General features: G+C 54.5%; 1 protein-coding gene across 7 annotated transcripts in view; it reads left to right on the top strand.

The window, feature by feature from the left end:
- Nucleotides 1-21,498, top strand: part of ZNF512B (zinc finger protein 512B) — a 30,154-nt gene extending 8,656 nt beyond the window's left edge. For 3 of the 7 annotated variants that reach the window (XM_039563691.1, XM_039563694.1, XM_039563695.1), the window contains exons 8-17: nucleotides 1,034-1,168; nucleotides 2,480-2,604; nucleotides 4,957-5,049; nucleotides 5,896-5,994; nucleotides 6,703-6,990; nucleotides 7,560-7,751; nucleotides 14,040-14,141; nucleotides 15,119-15,181; nucleotides 17,142-17,240; nucleotides 17,583-21,498. In XM_039563691.1, the coding sequence (XP_039419625.1) occupies nucleotides 1,034-1,168; nucleotides 2,480-2,604; nucleotides 4,957-5,049; nucleotides 5,896-5,994; nucleotides 6,703-6,990; nucleotides 7,560-7,751; nucleotides 14,040-14,141; nucleotides 15,119-15,181; nucleotides 17,142-17,240; nucleotides 17,583-17,876 (1,490 nt within the window). In that variant the 3' untranslated portion in view covers nucleotides 17,877-21,498. Of the gene's footprint in view, nucleotides 1-1,033; nucleotides 1,169-2,479; nucleotides 2,605-4,956; nucleotides 5,050-5,895; nucleotides 5,995-6,702; nucleotides 6,991-7,559; nucleotides 7,752-10,673; nucleotides 11,002-14,039; nucleotides 14,142-15,118; nucleotides 15,182-17,141; nucleotides 17,241-17,582 lie in introns of those variants that run through there. The other 4 variants (XM_039563692.1, XM_039563696.1, XM_039563693.1 and 1 more) reach the window with 3 other exon arrangements.
- The last annotated feature ends 669 nt before the right edge of the window (nucleotides 21,499-22,167 follow it).

Genomic DNA, 22,167 nt, shown 5'->3' with positions numbered 1-22,167 from the left:
GCTCCATAAATATACCCAACTGGGCTGGGAAGGAGGGGGAATCCTGGAGCATCCCTGGAATGAGAGCAACTGGATTCAGGCTGACTATGGGATACATTCAGCCAGAGAAATAGAAAGCAGATTTCCAGGCACTGCAGGAGGCAGCACCTTCCAGTATGAGGCACTCGGGGGAGAGGCACTAATGGCTTTGAAGGAATTGAACACCGACAAGCAGGCTGGATGTGGTCACTGTGATTTCCTTTCCCCTGGCTCCTGGGAAGTCTGGGCTTGTTTCCTTCATCTTCCCCACAGAGCCCCTGCCAGAGACTGAAGTGTCTGCTGTGGGTTCCTGGAGAACAAGGTGTCCCCATGACCCACTGCCTTAGATGGAAAGTGAAGATGGGGCAGGCATTCCCAAAGTTCCCTGTGGCAGTCACTCAACAAACACAAGGGTGCCCCAGCACATCATGGGGTGCTGTCTCCATTCAGACCCTGGGCTTGCAAGAGTCACCACCCCCAGGTTCAGGGGGATGTGGACCCCCGTGGGGCAGGTGTGGAGCTAACCCTGGTACTTCAGCTCATTGCCTCCAGCACCTTCTATGGCAGCACAGGCACAGGGCTGAACTGCGTGTGGATTTGGGGGATTTGATCCAGGGGAGTGAAACAGCCTTTCCAGTGCAGGAGCATCAGCAAGAACATCCCTTTTACACACTGAATTTGCTGTTCCAATTCTCCCTTTCAGTTTCTTGTAAAACACCCTATTCCCTCCTCCCCAGCCTGTCTGCCTGGCTAGAGGCATCCTACCTTGCTTTGCCATGGAGTTTCCATAGTTCATAAACTTGTGTTGGGAGAAATGGTGCTGTTTATAAAACAGCACAAGCTGTTAGAATATTGCTTGTCATAATTATGGATCTAAGCCTACATGTACAGCCTTGGCAGACATGCAGCCAGCTCAGTGTCCCTGGCTTAGGGGGAGAGATTTTTTACCTGCTAAATGCAAGTTGCTCTGAAGGTATTAAAGCAAGTACTGAATAAAAATCCTCTTTCTTTACAGGTCTTGTCAAAGCAGAGGACAAAGCAAAAGCCCATCGAGCCAAGAAGCTGGAGGGAAATGCCAACATGGAGGAGCTGAAAAAGAAACCTCCAGGAGTTGGTGTGAAGAAGGAAACATCTGTGCATCTACCAGCAGGTAAGGCTGGTGGGGGCAAAGCACAGGCAGCAGCTCTGTGTGCAGTGTAGCTACTTTCTGTGCACTACCCCAAGCTCGCATGGTCCCTACCTTCATGCCACCATCCCCACCTTCACCTGCAGCTCATGGTCCCCACACCCCTTTTGGCCCAGCGGGTTGTTCACTGGGTGAGTTTTCTGGCAGGTTTGTCAGGAGAAGCAGCACAAAGTCAGAGGTAGGAGCACAGAACTCCTGCCCTTTTGAGACGTAACACAGATGTAGGAACAGCCACTGGTGCTAAAATGTTAGTGCAGCCAGAATTGACATCCTGAGGGCCACCTTACCTTCAGTTCACTGCCAGATCAATGTGATGAAAGTGCTGGGAGTTGAGAGCCAAATTCCACCTGGCTTCACTGTGAGTCAGCATGTGACCCATGTGGTGATGGCATTTTTCTAACATCATTCCCATGAATGACACCAGTGCATAACTCTGAGCATAATTACGCTTCCCTGAGCCTCGAGGTGCAGCCTACAGCCAGCACAGGTTGCTTGCTTTCCCTGAGAGCTCTGACAGCAGGAGGAATGCAGGATGTGCAAGATAAACACAGCTGCACTGCCTTGCACTGCTTTCAAATTCAAATAAACGACTCTCTGATCTCACAGCCATGTAAGAGCATCCAAATAAACAGACTTGGCGGATTTTATTCAGCCCAGGCTTCCCTTGGTGGAAGGTCAGAACTGCTCTGCTGAGAACACGGCGTGAACTCTGGGCCTGGGAGCTGCTTTTGGCCCCACGTATCTCTTATTTTGGGTTTTTTAAAGGCCGGTCACAGCCATTCAAATAAACAGATGCCTGGAAGCCAGCAGTCCCCCAGCTTCCTCCGTGTCTGCCGGGAAGAGGATTGCCAGAGAAGCTTTCCAGGCACACGTCCGGATGGAGCTGAGACGCTCACCTTTGTTTCACTCCCGCTAATTGTTTCATTTGGCAGGGGGAAGTTATTCCAAGCAGGGCAGGATCAGGTGGCTGGGGGCATCATCGTGTTTTAACTCCCAGTGTGCAGGATACCAGCGGGGTTGGGAAGGTGAACCTCCTTTCCCCAGGTCAGCAGGTCTGGTAACTCCACATGAAATGACCCAGTGACCTGGTTTGCTTGGGCAGCTGCAGGAGAGTAGGGCAGGGACAGCTGCATGGTTCGTGTCCAGTTCTGGCTTTGCCTGGGAGACTGTATCTCTCTTTTTTTAACATCAGGAACTTTCCCACTTCACTGCTTTTCAACTTATCAAGTAGCCCAGGCAGGCTGGATGTAACACCTCTCTCCTCTCCCTCACCAGCAAACCCTGAGGACCAGTGGCAGCGGGAGATCAGCGAGAAGGGAGAAGTCTCCTGTCCAACCTGCAGTGTTATAACCAGGAAAACTATTGTGGGGCTCAAAAAACACATGGATGTCTGCCAGAAAGTAAGGCCTCACTTTATTCAGTCAAACACATGGGTTTTGGAGGGGAATGGATATATATATGTGCCACTCATAAATGTGCAGTGGTGTTCCTCAAACCATTTCTGGACTGTGTTTGATAGAGCACTTGTTGGTCATCTTCAGCTTGGTGGCTTGTTTGCATCAACCCAGAGGGATTTGGACACTAATTCTCAGCAATTCTGAATCCCTTTGTGGTCTGGGCCTCTTGCCCCAGTATCTCAGCAGAGTCAGGTATTTCTAGTAGCTAAACAAGTAGTTGTAAGGCTGCAGAGATTGTTGGGGTTGTCTCTAATCTGTCCTCCTCCAGAGCCCTGGCTGTGGGGTTTCACTGTGTACTGTGCCTTGTATCAGGCCAGATAAACTGTGGTTGCATGAGAGCATGTCTCAGGGAGACTGAGCCTGGATGTGCTCAGGCAGGTTGTCAGGATGCAGGGGTTCAGTAATGGTGCAGTGAAAAATTGTCTCTCTGCCACACCACCATCCATCAGAGCGCAGGATTACGTCTTCATCCGTCACCTGGCGGAGCTGTCGCCACAGAAAGCCAACATAGGATCGATGCCTCCTGCTTTGAAAATATGTGGCTGGGCTTTGATTCCACATTCATTTTCTGTAAATGCTTCCCCAGCCATTGCCTTGCTGTTTATACAGCAGTGGGAGGCTGCTCTCCCTCCCAAACCCCGTACTACAGCAATGCTGGGCAGAATCCTGCCGCCTCCGATATCTTCCTGGCCTCAGTGGAGTGGGGATCCTGGCCATCACTGGTCGTATTTCCTCCACTTCGGAGCATCTCCCAAGCCAGGCTGGCTCTGTGCAGGCTGCACAGCCAGGTGACCTGGTGAACACAGCTCTGCTGGAGCAGTCAGCGGTGTCTTCCCTGCTGGAAATATGCCAGTGGGTGTTCAGCCAAAGATTTGGGGCTCCAGCCCTTGGAGTGAGTGTTCTGTCACCCTTCCTGAGAGAGACAGTCCTTGCCAGAGCTGGTTGTGCTGCTCCAGGAGCTGGGATGCTTCAAGGAATCGCAGGCAGGACAGTCCCTAAGTTCCAAGTGTGTGACCACAGGTGCAGCTCTCACCATTCCATCTCTGAGATGAATCTGTGGCACAACCTTAGTGAGTGAGACCCTGCTGCTGGGACAATGGGAAAATGATGTGCAGGCTCCCAAAACTCTTATAAAAAAATTGAAATTGGTTTCTCTGTTCCATGTTTGTCACAAAGCAGTCTGCACCTGTTTGCTTTGGTTTTGGAAAGGAAAAAAGGGATGGAGAGGGTTGCAACATTCTTGAGCCTGAAGGAGGCAAGGGCAGTTATATCCTCCTGGTATCCCGGGTGGGAGGGCTTGCTGGAATGTGGACATGGTGTTGACCCGAAGAGTAAATCCCAAATTAGCTGGTAGTGGCATCTGGTGAGTCAAGGAGCTGTTAGCATCCACCTTGTTAGGATCAAGCGCTTGGATCTGGGACAAGATTAACTGATGGTAGCACAGGTACCATGAGTCACTCCCAACTCACTGCAGTGAGTCTATTCTTCATTTTCCTGGAGTTCCATAATGAGGAGAGATTTGCAGATCCACCTTCATTGCCTCTCCAGCTTTTAGTCATGTCTTGATTGAAGAGAGAGTAGTGAAGGTGAAGCATCTGTCAGGAGAAGCAGGAATGACCACAGCTGGCCAGGCAATGGCTCCCTACTGAGATACTCTATGTCTTGGTGCCCAGAGCATGAATGTCCTGAGGCGTATATTCTGGTCCCTGCCCCAGCAGAAGTCAAGATCTGTTCACCCACTGTGCAAGTGCCCCTTGTACCTTGGGGTGTGCAGTTAATGCATCTCCCCATGCATTCAGGAGGCTGAGTTGGGTCAAACAGCAGGGCAGCATGAGGCAGGAATTATCCTCCTGTGATTGTGTCCTTAATTTCACACAGCCCAGGCACCCAGAAATTGCACTGTACACCAGCATCTGTTTTACTTAACAGGACTGCAGAGCACAGTCCACTGGCATTGGTAGATCAAAGCTTCTCCTCTCTCTAGCCCTTTGACAGGAAGAGTAAGACACCAGATCCAGATGTTTTCATCCAGTGAGGCTTTAAATCTAAATCCAAAATGGAATGTTTTCCAAAAATTGGGGCATGTGGGTTTGATAACAATATCCAGGACAACAGAGAGAAAGCTCTGAGCTGCAGGCAGGGACTGGGATAGGAAACAGGGATGCTGTGTTGCCTGCTGGGTCCCACCACTGCGTACTGCTGCAGCAACAGCCACCCATGGGGTTATTGACCACCAGCAGCAGCAGCACTTGGAAGGATGTGGCCTCTCTGGTGACTTGCCTTTAATTCCTTCAGCTGCAGGATGCCTTGAAGTGTCAGCACTGCAAAAAACAGTTCAAGTCCAAAGCTGGGCTGAATTACCACACCATGGCTGAACACGTCAGCAAGGTAAGGGAGCTGGGCTGTGCTTGTCTTCTGCCTCCTTTCTCCATGCAGGTGATGGATGAAGCCATCCATCAAAAGTCCTCTTTCTATGGTCTTTGTAAAGGAGGGATCCACCTTTGCAGCATTTCACACACTGCTCAGCCTGGATGGTGGTCTTCCCCCTTCCTGCCAAGGAAAGCATTTCCTTCCCAGGTAGTGAGTTAGGCTCATATTGATACTGATAAATAGAGCAGAGGACTGAAAAAATAAAACAGGATTTCAGATCCCAGCATGGGGGAAGATCCGGTGAGTACCGTGAGGCAGATTTTGAGTGGCAAAGCTCTGCCTCCAAAACTGTGCCTGCAAATCCACGACTGATGGGTTCTGCCTTGCACGAATCTCAAAATCTGGTCTTTAGCTCTCCACTGTGCATGGGAGAAGCAGCCACAAAATTTATCATGAATAAAATTTTGCAGGCGCTAGTGTAGATGCTGTTCTAAAAGTCTGGTTTTGTACATCTCTGAGATACCATGGCAAGGCATAACTACATTTCTACGTGTCCCGGGCTTACCAGTTGTGACTTGTCTTTTACCTGTGCCTTAATCTCCTGCTCTTCAGTCTTGCTGGTGAATCCTCTGTGCAGGAACTGCTCCTGCGTTTCTCAGCTGGGCCTTTAGGTGTAATCACAGGAAAGACATGAGCAGATCCAGCACATAACAACGAAGCAGTGGGAGATCCAGCTCTCCTAATGAGAGGTTCCCTCTAGCCCAGGGCAGCTCCCTGCAAGGCAGGGGCTTTCCATCCACTCCTGGCACAGAGGACATGAGTAAATGGTTGACTCTGTCGCTTCTGTTACTTCCTTGTTTCCAGCCTGTTCCTGTGGAAACCGCTGGACTTGGTGAACAGGAAGAGCGGGAAAGGCTGAGGAAAGTGCTAAAGCAGATGGGAAAACTGAAATGCCCCAATGAGGTACGAGAACAATTCTTGTTTCTCGTTCTGTGAAAAGGTGGAAGGAGTGAGTCCCATGCAGAGGGGGACATGTACTCTCCAGGCATCCCTTGGCAAGTGCTCGATGTTTCCACCTTAGCTCAGCCATCCCAATCCCTGTCCCACTGGCTCTGTGCACTCCAGCAACGGGACAGCCCGGCAGGAGGGTGGGCACAGGGCAGACTGGGGAGCTCTGGAGGGCAGGTTCTGCCTCCTGAGCTCAGGAAGGAGCACAGCCTGTCCTGGGCACAGCGTAAAACCAAACCAAACCACACCAAAACCAGAGCCAAGCTGGTTGCAGACAAGTCACGAACAGGTAAGGGAGGCGTTGGCAGAGGTTTGTCCCGTGGGTGCTTTGCTCTCCATGCAGGCAGTGCCTCCCCAGTGCCTTCCCCTCCTGCTGCCTGCTGTGTGTGTCTGTCCAGAGAGCTCTATCCGTGTGTTGGGGCAGAGAGTGCCAGGGGCAGGGACTGCTCCTCCCATCCCTCCAGGGCACTGTCCTGCCTGTGCATGGCTCTTTGGGGACTGTCAAATTCTCCAACACTCGGATGGGATGGGCTGGAAGAGCTGCTCTTTGGAGTGGGCTCCTCGGGAATGTTCCTCCCTGGAGAAACGGCACCCCAACCTTTTCAACACGGGCACGTGAAGCCCCAGCCCTCCTTAACCCTCCCCTTCTCCCCATCTCCACAGGGTTGCGTGGCCAACTTCTCCAGCCTGATGGGCTACCAGTACCACCAGAAGCGGTGTGGGAAGCAGCTTGCCGAGGCCGATAAGCCTGTGTTCAGCTGCCCACACTGTGGCAAGAAGTACAAATCCAAGGCTGGCCACGACTATCATGTGCGGTCAGAACACACGGCCTCGGTGAGCCCCCCGGACGCCTCCGCAGCCCGAGGAGCGGGGCCATCCCCCCCCGGGGGGGACTGCAGAGCTGCGGAGCCCGTGGGCAGGACAGAGCCGGGCAGGGCCGGGCCGGGCAAGGCAGGTGCAGACGTCGGGCCGGTGTTGTTTTCTCCCTCAAATCACCATGCACATGTGTTGTACCATGCAGTGTCAGGGGGAACAGGGTACACCCTCTTCCACCCCTCCAAAAATGCTGTTTATGGGAGTGGTCAGCAGCATTCCCTTTCCCCAGTGCCCACAGGGCTGTGCTCCAGCCCACCCTGCATCCGTGCTCTGCAGGAAAAAAAACCAGACCTCAGGCTGCTCCCTCACAAACACCGACTGCTTGCCAGCGCCGGGGTGGCAGGATCTGTCCCTGGGGAGCATCCCTTTCTGTTCTGTTGATCCCTACTGGCAGTGCATCCGACACTAATCACTCCCTAACTCTAATAACAGGAGATATTTATACACATGGGAGCATGGAGGGACACAGTCTATGGCTACTGCTGGGCTGAGGGAGGCGGATACTCCCTTTGCTCCCATGCTCCAGTGCAGAGGCCCAAAGCAAGTGTGGAAACACACAGCCCAAATCCCAGCATCCCCATCCCGGGGCCAGAGAGCTCGCCTGTTCTCTCGTCATGCCCTTCCTGACTCTGTCTCTCTTGCAGCCTCCAGAGGAGCCAGAGGTGAAGCCAGAGCCTGGTCCCGTAGAAGATTTTGAGAGGACCCCGAGCGGCCGCATCCGTCGGACATCGGCCCAAGTAGCCGTCTTCCACCTCCAGGAGATAGCAGAGGACGAGCTGGCCAGGGATTGGACCAAGCGGAGGATGAAGGATGACCTGGTGCCTGAAACAAAGCGGGTGAGCAGTCTTTAGTTCTCACTGTACACAGAGATCCTGGGATTCTAGCCTGGCCCCAGCTGTACACAGAGATTCCAGGATTCCAGCCTGGCCCCAGCTGGTTGAGGCCCTCACATGTCTCACTTGCTGTGTCTTAAATTAATTAGCTGTGATGGCAGATTTATTGCTGAAGAGCCCACCCAGCACAGGCTGAGGCGCTGTGGTCTGGAGGCTCCCAGCAGCAGGCAGCTGTGCCCTTTGGAGGAAGAGGTGGTGCACTGTGGAGAGACCAGGGTCTGGCCCCGAGTGTTGGGGAGGGAGGTCGGTTCTGGTCCATGCTGAGCAGGGAAGTAGAGGCTGGCAGCCAGGAGGAGCACGTGAAGAGAGCAGATCGGATCTGAAACCTCCTCCCTTGCACTGTCAGAGAGCAAAGATGCCCCAGGCAGAATTCCCTCCCTTCCATGTCTCTTCCTTAACTTCTGGGAGATGCTTTCCTGGAGATAAAGAGCCTGCAGCATCCCAGAGCAGTGCTGCTGGGAGCAGAGGAAGGCAGAGAGTGGAGACAGGGCTGAGCCCTGCAGGATCCAGCAGCAGTGCACTCGTGGCCCAATGCTGTGGGGTTTGCACAGGGCCCCAGCAGGCTTGAGCTTTTTGTAGGCATTGGAGTGAGTACATGGTAAACCAAACTTCCCTTCTGGCTGTGGGAGGAGGTGATTATTCATGGGAGTGTACTAAAGCTGAAATTCCCTCCAGGTATGCTCCTTCTGGACTGTAAAAGGAATGAAGCAGCAGTAAATCATAAACCTTTTCAGTGCAAAGGGGAAAAAAGAGAGGGAACGGGAGTTTTTTTGTTTGCCAGGACTCAATGCAGAGCTCTCCTGCAAGTCTCTGCATGAGCTGCAGCCTGTTTCCTGAGCAGGTGACTCTGCAGTTATGTGCCAGGCCTGTTCCCTGCTCTGAACAGTTGGGCATCTCTTGCCCAGTGCTCTGAAATTCACCCTGGCAAGATATTGGGCATGTTGCAAAGATGGGAGTGAGGATGAGAGGACATCAGGAGAGTGTGAATAGTCCCACCCCAGAGGACTTAGCCCAAGCCATGAGAACAGCCCAAGTCTCAGAGCCAGCTTGGAGAAGTGATGTGGCTCACGTCAGGAAAAGGGGTGGCAGGACAGCAGCCTTGGGCCAATATGCCTTCCTGCTCCCACAGTGTGTCCCATGCTGTCCTGGCACCTGTGTGTGCTCAGCAGAAGTGCCACCATGGTTCTGCAGAGACTCAGAAGAGCTCAGCCTGGCTCAGCTCTGGTCTACACATGGTGGGCAGCTGGAAAACCAGCACAGGAACAAACCAGCAGCTTCTTTACCCTCCTTGGCACCCCAGTGAGGCACTGGCACAGAAGGGGACCCAGCTACAGCACTGCCATCCACCTTGGGGCAGAGCTGGGTGTTTTAGGGCCAGAACTGCTTGCAAACATTTTATTTCCCTAGTGCTTGGTGTTGCCATTGTTGTTTTCCAGATGTCTTCAGCTGCAATGCATTAATAACATAAAAAAACCAAGCCCAAAGTAGCTGTTTCATTTCAGATACTGCGGGAGAAGAGGTGTGCTGCTCTCTTCTCCCCTCTCCAGTCTCAGCTCTTGCATTCTTCTCTTTCCTCTTGGAATTGTTCCCTTTACTCAGGACTTTGAGTATTTTCTTTTTGAGTTGAGAGAGCAGGCAGGACCCCAGGCCAGGACAAGGGCCACATGCTCAGGCTGACATACAAAGGCATTGTAAAGGTCTCAACACCGGCGTAATTGCTCCATGAAGTGCTGGTGGGTTTTTTAATGAGACGTTTCTTGTGTTCAGAGTCTGATTGTTTAACTGAGTCCCATCTCAGTGCTAAAAAGCAAAGAATTGCTGTGAGGTTGGCAGAAGCAGTTTTGCATTGAAGATGGGCAAGGGGGGAATTGGATCAGCTCCCAGATGGCAAAACAAGGCTCTTGGGTTGGAGAATCAAGAGACCTCAGGCTCTGCATGAAATCCCAGATGGATTTTGGAGGAAGTCAGTGCAGTGGGTGAATCCATACATAGCTGTGCGTGTGCCTGTGGGTACGTCTTGCAGTGACTGTCACGTTCCCTTGACAACACTTTATAATCTGTTCAGTCTATGACATTTTTTCTTGACGAGCGATGCTGGGAGGAGGTGGGAGGCAGGTTCTGCCCGGGGAGGCTGGTGGGAGCTTGCTGACTTCAGCACACTCTGAGCTGCTCTGCTCAGCCACGGCTTGCATTGCTCACGACCGCTCTGCCTTTACAAGTTAGTTCAGTTCAGGGTGTAGGAAAAAACCTCCCAGCAAGTGCCCAATTTGACCTCATTACAGCCCCAAAACAGAGCTGCCCTCAGAACTGCCTGTGGGACGGCCTTGTGCCACATGGGGGGCTCAGAGCAGCCAGCAGCATCCCCATGTCACCTCCTTGCCGAGCATGTGTGGTGGCTGTCCCTGAAGGAGCTGACAGCCCAGAGCCACTGGAGCAGCAGGAAGATAAACACCAGTTCACCATGACCAGGGCACTGGGACTGGTGGGAACCGATGGAAGTCCCAGAAGAGCCACCACGCCACCTCCTCTTTTTCCCACTGAGCCATACCCAGCCACTGGGGGTACACTGCTGGGCCTGCAGACCCCGTACTGGACATGGAGAGAAGTGGGATGTCAGGGAGCAGCAGCAGATTGCAGCAGCTCCTTCACCTTTTCAGCAAGCCCTAGGGATTTCCAGGATTCCAGAGAGAGAGATGCTTCCCAGCTCTGATCTGTAACCAGTGGTGGATGGATACACCTAAACTTGCTGCAGCACAGGACAAGCTCCATCCCTGAACTCTCCAGTTCCCCACCATGGTCCCAGCAGTCAGTGTGGATTTTGAGGAAGCTGATGAAGAAAGCCACCCCTCTCCATCCCTTTTCCAGGCAGCAGAACGTTTTCCCAGGGGAAGGCACAGCTCCTCATCAAGCCCGTGGGATACGAAGGTTCGCAGCCCCACGGCAGGAACAGCCCCAGTGCAGCCCCTGTGCTGTGGCCACATGGCAGCTGGTCCCAGCCGGTGAGAGGGATGCTGGGTTTGGATCCCCTTGGTGGCCTGTGGTGGGATGCGTTCGCCTTTCCCCGGGAGGATGGATTCCTTCACACCAAAGCAATGGCATCAGAATAAACGATTGCTGCTCGATCCCAGGCCCTGCGCTGCCTTCGGTCTGCGCTAACCAAATCCAGCATTTCTAAATATACACTGGAGTCTTATTTTCTCGCTCCGATCTTTATTTGCCTCCAGATAAGCTGAAACAGATGGGGTGTTTCACAACAGCCGCTTGCTGGGGATGTCAGATGGGGAAGGGCACACCCCTGCTGCTTTTCTGGGAAAAATCCCCTCTCCAGAAGCTCTGCGAAGATGATGCTGACCCTCCTCTGGCCTTTGCTGGGGCCGTCGCTTGCCCATGAGCAGCCTTGAAGGCTGCAGGTTCCCAGCTCACGGCAGTGGGCTCTGGGGTATAGTGGGAGATGAGGAACAACCTCCTCAAGCAGGGGGAAGAGGCATCTAAGAGGCAGAAGGGGAGAAAATGCTGTGGAAATCCCACTGTTTCAGAGTGTGATGCTTTCTTGGTAGAGCTTGAGGTGGGGTTCCTTGCTTCAAGGTGCTGGAGGTTGTGATGGGCTCACAGGGAGGGATGTAGAGCTCCACTGTGGGATACATGGACACTCCATTTCCCTCCCCATGGCTCAGGGTCTCAGTGTCAGTAGGGGCAGCCATGAAGTCTGCACATCCCCATGGAGCCTGCTGCCGTGGTGTGCCAGGGATCTGGAGCAAAGGGCAGCCATAGGCCATAGGCCAGTCAAAGCTAAAGGGGAAAAGTCATCTCCAGGCTTGAGGTTTATACTGGAACCAGGATAAATTCCAGAGCAGAAGAGGCTGGCTTGGGTTTGTCCCCCAAAACAATGGCCCTGCAATCCAGGCAGGAGCCAGCCTGAGCCCTGCAGACTCATGCCACTGGGGGCCAAACCGGATCCCAGCTCCAGCTGCGGGGCCAAGTCCATCCTTCCTCCCCTTGCTCGGCAGAGCCGGCATGGTGTGACCCTCCTGTGGGACCTGGCTGCTGGCCAGCACCCCTAGGTGCGTTTTGCCTTCATGGCATCATCCACAACCTCCACAGGAAGAAGAGAGAACTGTGCCTTGTGCTGGGGACCTGGGTGAGGCTTCAGGGGCGCTCGCTGGCTGAGACATCCCGCATGGTTCTTATTTACTGCGATATATTTTGGGGAAGGGGAGAGCTGTCGAGGGAGCAGAGAGGATTGAAATAAGAAAGTTAATTAAATAAAACCGTCAGTCAAAGGAAACAAACCTTCCCAGCCCAGCATCCTTCGACTGTTCAGAAGAGATGGGCTGCAGCCAAAACCAGTTGTAGTCGTTTAATGATTTGGCCATGAAAATTTTCACTTACAGGCTGTTTGAGGAAAATAAATGGAAAAGAAAAAAAAAATATAAAATATTCCATGCCTGGGGCTCCCTCTTAATAGAGACATAAAGATGACTTTGACATTCCCAGAACCACAGCGCCCTGGGAAGACATGGGATTTGCATGTTATTGTGCAGGACTGTTGGAGGAGAGCAGGGAGGGATTTTTCTCTGGAGTGGGAAAGCAGAGCAGCAGAGTCCACATCTCTGAACATCCCCCCTTGCCTCCTCCCCAGGGATGCGCGAGGGAGAGGTTGTTGCTGGGGCTGTGTGCGGTTACCGTTAATGTTTGCTCATTCATGGGATTGATTGGGTTTTAATTATGGAGGCCTTTTGGCATCCTGGCTCTCGGTATCAATGGCAAAAAGGGACTCCTGTGTTCTCCCCTGGAGGTGGCATTGCCTTCCCTGGGCTGGGGACCAAGCTCTTGGTAGATGCACCATCCCAGAGCTTCAAAGAGCTCTGCTGGCATCTCCCCCAGCCGCGAAGCACGACAGAATTGCAGCATGCTGGGGCTCGGGGGAGTTTTCCACATCCACATCCGTCCGTACCAGGGCTCACGGCGCCATTTCGCAAGGCCCTGTGCCCCTGCCCCTCACATGGAGCCCAGTGCTCCCTGACCCGGCCGTGCCCCGCCACGTGCCGGGGGAAGGCTGCAGGGGCACATGGATCACTTCAATTTGAGTGGAAAGGAATAGCTGGCACCTGAGCCTTCTACAACGAGCTTCCCTTTGCAGGGGGGTTTGGGAACAGCTGGGGGGAGCTGGACAAAGGCAGATTCGCAGCTTTATCAGCATGTTCAGGAAAAGTTACAGCTGGAAAAGAAATCCAGCCAGCTTCCTGCTGCCTCCAAACTGCCAGCTCCAGGTCCTCAGGGGCTGTTCGGCCCTCTGCGAGCCTTTGCACCTCTGCAAGCACCTTTTGGTCATGCATCCTCTCCATCCAGCATGGATGCAGGGATGCAGTTGTGTCCCATGCTCGGAGGTGCCCATGGAGAGTGGCATGTTCTCACGTACCCACACGTGCACCGTGCCGTCTGTGGGCTCACCCAGCACTGCTCCCACTCAGGGCAAGTTTGGGACCAAACAACATCCACTGGCTATAGCAGAGCTCACCAGGCTGGGCTGGGAGTTGTGCTGGCATGGTTGTGCAGCCCAGTGTCCCCTGCACATTGGCACAGTGGCTCAGTGTCAGGCAGGGACCAGCCCTGCAGGTAGGGCCAGGAACAGTGGCTGGGAGGCCCGGAGATGCCTGAAGCTGCCTGAAGCTTCCACAGCTGCCTGGGCTTGTGCTGAACACGCAGAACTGGAGTTGAGAGGGCCGGCCTGCTATGCTAACCCTCAAAGTCGCTAATAAAGCGCTAATTAAAAGCACTTGGAAGGACCAGCCCTGCCAGAAGGAGAGGCAGAGACACAAGAGCCGTTCATTGTTTAACGGGTTGTGCCCATTCATCCATGGAAGGCAGCCATGGAGGCTGGGCCCCTCTGCCCAGTGTGCAGGGTTGTTTATTCCCCTGGTTATAAAACATGGCAGAAGGGCTGTGCTGACACCATGCACCGAAAATGCCGGGTCCAGTCCTGGCCCTGTGGGCATGGACCCGGGAGCAGGAGCCTCTCCTCTCCTGTTTGCCACGGACTCCTCGCCAGTGGCAGGGCAGTGGGCAGAACCACCTCCCTGGCCTGCAGTGCCCGAGGGGAGAATGGCATTTCTGGGGAAAGCCAGAGTAGTTTTCAGCCCCGATTCACTTTGGGGCGGGGCAAGACCCGTGTGAAGAGGCAGGACCGGGCTGGGGTGTGCAGCTCTGCTAATCGACTGCTATTGTTCACAGCTCAATTACACCCGACCAGGGCTTCCAAAGCTCAATCCCAGGCTGCTGGAAAACTGGAAGAACGAAGTGAAGGAGAAGGGCCGCATCAACTGTCCCAACAACGTAAGGATTGTCTGTTCTTCCATGGGCTGGCTGGACTCAGTCTGCAGGAGGAAGGGGGGTTTTGGGGGCAGAAACCCACCAAAAATGGTTCTCATTGGGCTGCTGATCATAGAGATGCTCAGACCCTCATTTCACCTCCTTTCCCTGAGCTTGCTGCGGTGCCTGGTGAAAGTGTGTCCCAGCTTTGGGATTCACCAGGCTTGGGGACAGGGCCACCCTTGGGCTGATGGTGCAGCATTACCCAATCTGGGCTCTGGAGCTGCATTTGGGAAGCTCCCAAGATCCCGACAGGGTGAAGGCTGCTCATCCCGCACAGCCTTTTGATGCAGAGAACCTGCTTTTCCCAGAGTTAATCGAAGATAGATTTAAGCCAAGCTTTTTAAAGCCCTGTGGCAAGCACAGACCTCAGGGCATGGTGCGTGTGCCTCATCTCGCTGTGAAATACAGCCTTGGCCCGAGCTGACAGAGAGGTGAACCCCACCCTGGTGCTGAGCCTGGATTTATCGTCCCAAACAAAGCCTTGCTAATGGGAGTTCTGAAGGAGGCTGTTCCCACAAGGCCAGGGGAGCTGGGCTGGCTAATTAATGTCATACACGGGCACTTGGAAAAGACATTGCTCAGAAACTGGTCATGCTGCTGCCTGGGTGATTTCTCTCCTCCATTAAGCCTCTGCTGTGGCTCCAAGAACTCCTGTAGCCCAGCAGGACCTCCCGACAGCTCACAAATGTAGGTTTTCCACGGAGACATTTAGGGGAGAGGTTTTTTCAGCCCGTTGTAGAGGGATTTGGGCACATGACTCCCATTAGCACTAATGGGAAACGTGTGACCAGAGCCCTCGGCGCCTCGCAGAGCGTTAACCTCACACTGCTCAGCCTGGACCGGTGGCCGTGCTGGTTCAGCAGGCTCCTGGCCACGGCTCAGAGGAAGGCAGGGGATGAGGGGGATCGTGTCTAACCCTGCTTTGTTTTTTCCTGCAGTGCTGTGAAGCCATTTACTCCAGTGTCTCGGGGCTGAAAGCTCACCTGGCCAACTGCAACAAGGTAGGTCCTGCCTTTTACACCCTTTTCTCAGAGGTGGCTTTGGTGTTGGGTTTTCTCTTCCCCCTAGCTGGTTTGGAAGGAACAAGCCAAGGGACAATGGCACAGGTTAAAGGATGGTGGCTGCTGGAGGGCTGGCTGGCAGTGCTGCTCCCAGTGAGTTGTCACCAGGCAGATGGAGGCAGAGAGGCTCGAGCTGCGCAGATGGATTGGAGGGGATGTGGCTGCCATTCCAGCTGTAGAGAAAAGGTGCCACAACACAAACTTCTCACCCAAGTACCCAGACTTCTGACACACAAAGTGTCTCGGGGACACGGCAGTGGGACTAAGCCCTCCTGCTTCATGTTCTCCTGTCCCACAGCAGCCCCTGCCCAGCTGGTCCCTGCAGCCCCTGGATCATTCACAAGCCCTTGGCTATCCAGCATGGCCAGCACCTCACACAAATGTGCGTCAGCCACAGCAGCTCAGAGCCAAGGTGGTGGGTGTTGGAAACTGAATGTGTCCTGAGGCAGGTGGGAATCAGGAGTCTTCTTCCATCAATTTGGGCAGCCTTACAGCCCCTCTGGAAGCCCAGCTGGAGGGATGCTGGTGTGGTGCCTCTGGGATAGGCTGAGACTGGAAGAGGCAGCTGGTTGTGCAGAGACCAGTGCCCTCCCACTGGATGGATGGAGCAGCCCTGAGCTCCAGTGCCCTGGAGCTGCCCCAGGGGAGGGATCAAGAGCTCAGTGTAGGTCCCTCAAATTGGAACCAAGTAAGAGCTGCTAAAGCTTTATACCCTGAAACATTTCCAGCTGCAGCTTCCATTGAATAGAGCTTCCAGGAGGCAGCTCCAATACGTACCCTGTGGTTATTAAAAACACCAACTCCCGCACTCTTCCAGCGCTAGCTGGAACAGCAGCCCTTAATGAGATCATTTAGAAAATGGGCTGCAGGGATCCAGCAGGAGAAGCTGGATTTATGCAGGATAAAAGAGCAAACACAGAAGACCGGGACAGCTCCTTCTCTGAGAGAAAATGGAGCTGGTTTCTGGCTGGTTCCATGCACAGGAAGCAGCCAGGATCTGCATGAACATTTCCATGAACCACAGAGCTGCACCCTCTGGATCTGGCACAGCTGGGGTCAGGTATTGGGACTCAGCAATGGGGAGTTGCTCTGTGACCCTGCACTGCCATCAGCAGGATTCTTCCCCTTAGGGGAGAGGATTTACTTTGAATACATGTGCCAACAAATTTGGCATAAATAAATCACAGCCCCTCCAGAACGGGTCTGTGATTCCCGCTGTAAAATCCTGCAGAACTGGTTGCAAAACATGAAGCCTTAGCAAGAGCAGAGGCCGCTCCCAGGCAGCACCCCATCTTCAGTGGGGATTGATGCACCAGGATGATTTTGCACAAGGATTCCTGAAGCCAGGCCTGTCCTCTCCCGAAATGAGAGACCCGTCTAACTCAGGATTTACAGCTATGGAGAAATTCCCAGGGAGGAAATATATGGCCCAGAGGGGCCCATCCATAACCCCCTCGTCAATAGAGAGCACATTATCTCCCGCGTGCCGTGACCTGCGGCAGAGCCGGCAGATCCGTCATCCCACCAGGGCGCTGCTGACAGGAATCCAGCAGTCACCCTGGCTCTCTGACAATATAACAGGAGAATTAGGTGAGTGCTGGACATAAATCCAATGGTGGTTCAGTCCCAGGGGATCATAGATCTGCTGACAGCGAGGACACAGGGCGATGGCCCCATCACCTGATGTTGGGGACACACAGCAGCACGAGTGGCATGGACTGAAACTCAGAGAGAGGATGTGGCTGTGAGTTCCTGCCCTGGCACCGAGGCTGGCAGAGATGTGGTGGTTCAGACACGAGTGTTTATTTTGTGTCACTTTGAGGTCACAGGAGCATCAGGGCCAGGGGAGGGCCACCCCTTGGGGCACTTTGAGCTCTGCAGGAGCTGCTGTGTCTTGCAGGGGGACCACTCAGTGGGCAAGTACCGCTGCCTCCTGTGCCAGAAGGAGTTCAGCTCCGAGAGTGGCGTCAAGTACCACATCATCAAGGCTCATTCGGAGGTAAGGAAGGAGCTGCATCTGGACTGGGCTGGTCCCTGCTCCAACACACACATCCTTGGGATGTCCCTTTCCATCCATCCATCCATCCATCCATCCATCCATGTCTGTTAAGAGCAGAGCACAGTGGCAGCTCCTAATCAGCCTGAGGGGTTCCTCCCTATTCCCCTTGATGTCCCTGACACCCCCAGGCTCATTGCAGCTGCTGAGCAGTTTGACCTCTGGGAGGTGATGCCAGTGGGGTGAGGGGTGGGCCAGGCTCGGGTTGTGTGTGCTGGTGCTGGTACTGGTGCCAGTGCCTGCCCCCCGACAGTCACTAACCCCCGTGTCACCCCACGGACACAGAACTGGTTCCGAACCTCCTCAGAGGCCAGCCGGAAAAAGAAAAACAGGGAACAGCTTTCTTCCAGCAAAGAGGAGAAAAAGAAAAGCACAAACGGGAAGAAAAGGGGGAGAAAACCCAAGGAGAGGCCTCCAGAAATGTCCCCGAAGGGCAGAGAGAGCGTGGCAGCAAAGACTAATCACAAGAAAACCCTCGAGCACTGGGAAGGCTCCCGGGGCAGCCCCGAGGGGGACGAGCTCGTCCCCAAGCCCCCGAGCCAGCGGAAGGGAGGAGCCAGCAAGATGCCCGAGAAATGAGCAGCTCAGAGACTCGTCTCCGAGGATTCGTTTACAGCCCAGGGTAACAGGGTGGGGGTCTCTCCCAGTTTTATGTCCCCTCCTCCCCATCCCACCTCCCCTTGCCCCACCCTCCTCTCACCCTCTTTTTACAAAAAGAAAGGAAAAAAGAAAAAAAAAAAAAGACAGAAAATATCAATTAACCACTTTAAACAAATCACGGACCTTGTTTCACACTGGAAAACAAACAGGATCAAGGAAGCTGGAACGTTCTTCACCCCCTGCCCGTGTACATACCCCTCGGTGGGGTCCGCTGCCTCCCCCGGCCCGTGATTCCCCTCCCCTGCGCCAAACTGGTGACTCTTGAGCGAAAGAGAAGTGCAATAGCAGCGGGGTCCCGTGGGCGGGGACCCTCCCCCAGCGGCTCCGTGCCAGGGCGGGAGCTGCCCACCTGTCCGGCGGCCTCCCAGCTCCAGGGTGATGTTTCCAAAGATGTTTGACCCGGTCGGGCGGAGGGTCCGGCAGCAGCATGAGAGGGGGAGTTGGCAGCGCTTTTCCTGCGGCCGCAGGTCGGGGGGAACGTGTTGGGCAGGGACCAGCTCCGTGGGGCGGCGGCTTGGCAGGGTTTGTGTGCGTGGTGCGAGGCACAGGCAGAGGAGGGGAGCAGGGCTGGGGGTGTGGGAGGTGTGAGCAGCAGAGGGGGGTGCTCTGGGACGGGTCAGGTTAAAGGGTTTAATGGGAAGTTGTGGGAATGCTGTGCGCACTGTGGAGAGTGGCAGTGCAGCCATGGAACCAGGGGTGCAGTGAGGGAGCTGTGCCTCGGTGCTTGGGTTGTGTTTGCCGGGCATGGAGTGCTGGGATGGCAGAGACACGAGGCAGTGGCAGGGTCAGGGGGCTATGGCAGCCAGCGAGCTGTCCCCCCCACCCCCCCGGCCTGGGGGCATCCAAGGGTGGTTCAGGATCCCTCTGCTCAATCCCGAAGATGTCGATCACCCAGGAGGGAGGAACGAAGTCTCGGTTCCCCAGCTGTGGCCACAGGAGGTGTGTGACAGGGATGGGGGCAGCATCGAGAGACAATCACGGGTCCTACTTTAGGACAATCCCAGTTGCTTCCCGGGCACCTCGCATTCCCTTTGTCCTTTCGGGCCGGGACCCACCATGGGGGGAGTCTCTGCTCCCAAAGATGCATCTGAGCCCCTGACCATGCCCCTCGGGGTGACAGGCCCCTGTGGTGCCATCCCTGCTTGTGCTCTTGCCCCGGGCTTTTTGCTTCTGTGCTGACAGTGTCATCACACCTCGCTCCAGCCCGGGGGGAGCCATCCCAGACTGGGATGTGCCCGTCTCCAGACAAAACCAGGCTACCTCGGTCCTTGGGAAACGGGCACGTTTTCTCTCAGTAACACAATTAAAAAAAACCTTAATTCGGTTTTTCCCCTATGCAGAGCCAGGAAAGAGGCATCAGAGGGGGAGCTTCTGCTTTTGCTTTAATCAATTCAAACCTCAGTCCTCGCTTTCCTCACTGCTCCGTGTCTCCCGCCAAAGGCTCGATATTGAGCAGCAGCTCAGTCATAATTAACATCCTCCACTGGCACGTTATTCCAGCTGGGGAGGGGGGGCAGTGGTGGCTGAAGCCAGGGTGGCTTCTCAGGGAGCCAGGGCTCCTGCTCTGTCCACAGCTGCAACACCTGGATCCACCATCTGCATTGCCCAGCGAGCTGGGCACGTGCCTGCTGCTGAGGGAACTGCCTGAGCATTGCTGGCTGTGCCGGGCCTCAAGGCAATTAGTGAGAAAGCTTAATTAGTCACTTCGGCTCAGCCTGGTCTCTGCTTGCACTTCATCGGATCTGTGTTTGGATGGTGTCACTGGGGTAGATCCTGCCTCCCTGGGGAAGGGGGAGAGCTTTGGGAGCTGTAGGACAGCTTGGAACAGCTCCCAGGCAGCAGCAAAAAGGGGAGCACGGGCAGAGCTGTAGGCCTGGCACTGAAATCTCTGTGAAGGGGTAGAGGGAGCCACTGGATCCCAAAATCACATCCTACCATGGAGGGAAACCCCCAGGAAAGCTCCATGCCCCGGCCTAGGGAGGGGAGGTCTGGGTAGCCCAGGCAGCTGGCTTGGATGGTCACCGCACAATCCCCACTGTCTCCCCTTGGGCATGGCCTGGGACTCCATTCTCATTAACATGCAATTAATTGGCTTGGCATTGATTAAATTAACAGGCAGCACTGTGCTCCATAGGCAGGGAGCCCTGGGAGTCAGGGTGGGGTAGACATGGGAAAGGGCCAGCTCAGGGGGTCATCGTGAGGTCCGGATCAAAACCACCTCTGCTTTTATAATGAGAGTGTCTGGCAGGAGCAGGGACAGGAGCGGGGACAGCTGCAGTGGCCTCACAGAGTGACACCAGCCTGGAGGGGACCCCAGGGACCATCTGGGGTCTCAGGGCAGGCAGTGGGAGCAGTGGACCTGGTGCTGGGGCTGTCCCTGCCATCTTCAGAGCACTCACGGGCCCAGTGAGGCCAGCACTGTGGTGAGGCAAGAATTTCTATGAGAAAGTGAAATTTTCAGGATTTCCCCCCGCCCCCCCCAAAAAGATGTTTTTCCCACTAGTCATCACTCAGAGAGGAACATGTTTTCCCCCACCTTCTCCATAAGACATCCTTTACCATCCTGCTTGTCCAGGGAAGGTTCCAGAGCAGTGCTGGGATCACCAGCAACTGCAGGTGCCACAACAGGTGAGCGGGCAGGGCCGAGTGACACCACAGTGGCATTGCTGGGGGCCAGTAGATTGTGCCCCTTCAGGTGCTCCCAGTGAGGCAGTGCCAGAAGGGAAACCACCACCTTTATCCAGAGGGACAGGCAGAGGCTGCGGGACCAGATGGGGGACAAGGTGTCCTGTCCCCTTCCATCCCATCACCTGTGGGATTTGGGGATTTTGTCACCCTGGGCACAGTAACACTGTGGTCCCACACCTCCACTGTTGGGGAAACCCACCATCCCATCACCCATGTCCCCAGGGAAAGGGCTAAACCTCCATGGGAGCAGGGATGGACTGCAACCTTGTGGGAAGACCTCATGGAAAGCTTGGATGGGCCGGGGACTGCCGTGGCTGGGGAACCCTTGGCACTGACACCATGCCCTGGCTAGGTTGGCTGTGCCACTCCAGCTCTGGCCATGGTGGATGGAGCTGCCTGGGCCGGGAGCAGCTCTCACCCCCAGGAACCTTGGGAGCATTTTGTTCTTTTCTTTCTCTCCTTGTGACACCCATCCCACGGCATATCCGAATGTTTCTCGTCGATGCCAGTTATTAGTGCATAAGTGTATTTTGGGGAAAAAATTAAAACAGAAAAAAAAACCAAAAAAAAGGAAAAAAAAATTTTCAATTTATCACTTGTAACCATATATATAAATATATAAATATATATATTAAAAAGTGTTTATTTGCAAAAAATAAAATTGTTTTAACGGTAAACTATCTTATAATAAACTCCCGATTTGTGATGATCTGTTCTTTTGTTAATCATTGACAAATCCTCAGTTGGAGAGTACTGTCCGAGCAGCTCCGAGCAGCCGAGCAGCGCCGAGGCGCTCCCTGTACTGTATGTATGAAACAGCTGTATCGAATAAATGGTTATTGATTTTTTATTAGCACTGTCGTCACTGTTATTGGGCAGTTCGGGGGGAAGGTGGGACATGGGATCTGGTGGGTTTGAATTTGTCCTTCCTTTGTGGTGGTGGCTGAGGGGACCCCCCTGGTTGCTGGGGATGGAGTGTGTTTTGGGTGCCCCCAAAACCGGGATGGGGAAGGCAAGGACTGGTGATGCTTCCTGCACCAGCACTCGGCACAGCCGGCAATCCTGGTGCCAGTAGGATCCTGGATGCCAACAGCCGAAAGCCCAGCTGCCCCCCACTCGCATGGCAGAAATTCCCCTAAAGCTGCTCCCAATCCACCCATCCCAGCAGCAGCGTCCAGCGTCCCCTGGCCCCAGGGGCCACATCCAGCCCAGGACCTCTCCTCCCTGGGGAGCTCTGCGGGACCCGGGGCCACCCCCCGGCTCTCCCAGCGTGGGAATAAATCCTCTTCTGCTCCCTAATGGCTTTTTTGGCTCTGAACCCAAGTCAGAGACAGATTTAGACTGAGCTCGCTGCTGGCTGAGAACGCAGCCTTTCCCCTGGGCGCTCTCGCCTCCCTAAAGACGGGTGGGGACCCCAGGAGCGGTGCTTGCCTTTCCCTCCCCAAACATGTGGTACCACAGACCTCAGCCCTGGGGGAACCCGGCGTGATGGGAGCGCGATGCCGAGGAAAACCAGATCCCA

This window comes from Corvus cornix, chromosome 20 (assembly GCF_000738735.6).
Source record: "Corvus cornix cornix isolate S_Up_H32 chromosome 20, ASM73873v5, whole genome shotgun sequence".
Lineage (NCBI taxonomy): Eukaryota > Metazoa > Chordata > Aves > Passeriformes > Corvidae > Corvus > Corvus cornix.
This window is presented reverse-complemented; position numbering and strand designations above follow the sequence as displayed.